This window comes from Hordeum vulgare, chromosome 3H (genome assembly GCF_904849725.1).
Source record: "Hordeum vulgare subsp. vulgare chromosome 3H, MorexV3_pseudomolecules_assembly, whole genome shotgun sequence".
Lineage (NCBI taxonomy): Eukaryota > Viridiplantae > Streptophyta > Magnoliopsida > Poales > Poaceae > Hordeum > Hordeum vulgare.
The window spans coordinates 548,925,673-548,928,655 of NC_058520.1; the positions used below are offsets into that span (position 1 = coordinate 548,925,673).

Consider the following 2,983-nt stretch of genomic DNA (forward strand, 5'->3'; position numbering starts at 1 on the left):
CATTCTCTCTCTTCTTTTATTATGCGTCATGTCATCAAAATCATCTATGTGGCAATTTTACCAACGATGATCATACAACCATTGGAGATGCCCTTATGGTAGTAGTACGATTTCTTGGCGCACGTCTGATGAGTTATCTTTATCGGGAAAAAAAGTCCCCCCGTGAGTGCACAATTGTCAAGCTGTATTCTCTGTCTTAAGCCTCTGCCGGCGCTAAACGTGTGTGAAACCCAATTAGCCCCCTCAACCAAAGTAATGTGAAAGAATCTCTTTGTACTCCCTCAAATCACACAAGAACAGATTAACCCCAACGACCACACACAAGACATTACTACTTACGAACTTACGGACCAAGATAGCAGTACTAGTACAGCACCAAAAACCAACCAACCCCCGAAAGGCTGAAGCAAGTAGCAACAGAAAAGGCAAAGAGAGAAAGGAAGCCTTCCACACAGGGCGCCATGGTGTTCGACGCGGTGGCCGGCAGCGGCGGCGGGTCGCCGGCGGCGGCGCCGAAGGGCCCTCTGCGCGTGATCTTCACGGCATGGTTCGCCCGGCAAGTGGCCGTGGGGAGGTGGTTCACGGTGTTCGCGAGCTTCGCCATCCTCACGGCGTCGGGGGCGACCTACATCTTCAGCATCTACTCCAAGACGCTCAAGTCGTCGCTGGGGTACAACCAGCAGACGCTCAACACCATCTCCTTCTTCAAGGACCTCGGCGCCAACCTCGGCGTCTTCTCCGGGCTCATCAACGAGGTCACGCCGCCCTGGGTCGTGCTCGCCATTGGCGCCGCCATGAACCTTGTCGGCTACCTCATGGTCTACCTCGCCGTCGATGGACGCACCGCCCGCCCGCCCGTCTGGCTCGTCTGCCTCTACATCTTCATCGGCGCCAACTCGCAGTCCTTCGCCAACACCGGCGCGCTCGTCACCTGCGTCAAGAACTTCCCGGAGAGCCGCGGCATCGTGCTCGGGATACTCAAGGGCTTCGTCGGCCTCAGCGGCGCCGTCTACACGCAGCTCTACCTCGCCTTCTACGGCGACGACACCAAGTCGCTCATCCTCCTCATCGCGTGGCTGCCGGCGGCAATCTCCGTCGTGTTCGTGCACACCATACGGATCATGCCGTACCCGCGCCGCCGCGGTGGGCAGGAGACCAGCGGCGACCCCTTCTTCTGCTTCCTCTACATCTCTATCGCGCTCGCCTGCTACCTGCTCGTCATGATCGTCGTGCAGAAGCAGTTTACCTTCTCCCATGGAGCCTACGCCATCGCGGCCACGGCGCTCCTCATCGTCCTCTTCCTCCCGCTCTGCGTGGTCATCAAGCAGGAGTACAAGATTTACCGAGAGCGCGAACTGGACGCTGCCCTCCTCGCCAACGACCCGCCGCCAACCATCACGGTGGCTGGCGACCAAGCACAGGTCGAAATGTCCACCGGCGCCAAAGCAGAGCAGCAGGCGGAGCCGCCGGCGTCCCCTTCGTGCTCTTTCGGCGGGTGCGTGAAGAACATGTTCCGGCCCCCGGCGAGGGGAGAGGACTACACGATCCTGCAGGCACTGGTGAGCGTGGACATGCTGGTGCTGTTCGTGGCGACCATCTGCGGCGTCGGTGGCACGCTGACGGCGATCGACAACATGGGCCAGATCGGGCAGTCGCTGGGGTACCCGGCCAAGAGCATCAACACGTTTGTGTCCCTCATCAGCATCTGGAACTACGCCGGCCGCGTCACGTCCGGCTTCGCCTCGGAGGTGTTGCTGGAGCGGTACAAGCTCCCCCGCACGCTGATGCTGACGGGCGTGCTCCTGCTGGCCTGCGCCGGGCACGTCCTGATCGCGCTCGGCGTGCCGCAGTCGCTCTACGTGGCGTCCGTGATCATCGGGTTCTGCTTCGGCGCGCAGTGGCCGCTCGTGTTCGCCATCATCTCCGAGGTGTTCGGGCTCAAGTACTACTCCACGCTGTACAACTTCGGCGGCATGGCCAGCCCCGTCGGGTCCTACATCCTGAACGTGCTGGTCGCCGGGAGGCTCTACGACGCCGAGGCCGACAAGCAGCCCGGCGGCGGGTTCACGGCGGGAGGAGGGCGCGACAAGGTGTGCCTGGGCGTGGAGTGCTTCAAGCGGTCGTTCCTCATCATCGCGGCGGCCACCGTGTTCGGCGCGCTGGTGTCGCTGGTGCTGGTGTGGAGGACGTGGAGCTTCTACAAGGGGGACATCTACGCGAGGTTCCGCGACGGCGAGAGACACGACGGCCGCCTGCCCGTCGACCACCAAGACCAAGGTCGGAAGCCGGAGGAGGAGTCAGCCTCAGTCAATGCCACGGCACAAAGGTGAGAACGCAGAAGGCTTTGCAGGCTTGACCGGGTCAACCCTGGAGCAGCAACCTAACACCACGACTGATGAGGTGGAGTGGTCAAAAGAGAACCTATACGAGGGCTACGTATTATGTATTGTATACTGTATTTGTGTTGAGGAGATGTATTTGTGCGCATATTTTAAAGGGCTAGAGAAGGACGCCGTAGCAGGGCCGGTAGGGGGTCGGGTGCATGGTCCTGCTTGATGCCAGCTGGTCACTGACACACGCCATGTTTGTCGCGTTGCACTGCACCAAGTCCGGAGCGCGTCATTGACCATGGTCCATAACGTGCTTCTAGATATGAATCAAGTCTTTTTCCACCCTCTCGCAAAGCGATTGAACTAAAAGCACTTCTTCCCTTGATCTGTGTGTAAGGACATTTTCAGCAATAATCCGTAAATTTCCTCCGCTGTTTGCGGATCGGACCGATTCTTACATACAGATGCGACAGATTGATATCCAACTCTATCAATGTATATGTTCGTTAGTAATTTCAAATTTAATAGTACTCCAATCTATATAGCGTGTCGGATCACAATAACATTGGACCGTATGTCAAATCACAATAAAAAAAAAATCTCTATTATAAAGGGGATCTGCCGTCTGTCGTGATGGTTCGACCACGACAGAT

General features: G+C 57.9%; 1 protein-coding gene across 1 annotated transcript; it reads left to right on the top strand.

Annotated features, from left to right (window-relative positions):
- Positions 1-259: 259 nt before the first annotated feature.
- On the top strand, positions 260-2,699 carry LOC123444913 (protein NUCLEAR FUSION DEFECTIVE 4-like). Its single transcript, XM_045121798.1, has one exon. It carries the CDS (start codon positions 462-464, stop codon positions 2,328-2,330), a length of 1,869 nt encoding a protein of 622 aa, XP_044977733.1. The 5' UTR covers positions 260-461; the 3' UTR covers positions 2,331-2,699.
- Positions 2,700-2,983: the final 284 nt, after the last annotated feature.

Coding starts and splice junctions, on each gene's coding strand:
- LOC123444913 (XM_045121798.1), top strand. CDS start 462: ATGGTGTTCGACGCGGTGGCCGGCAGCGGCGGCGGGTCGCCGGCGGCG.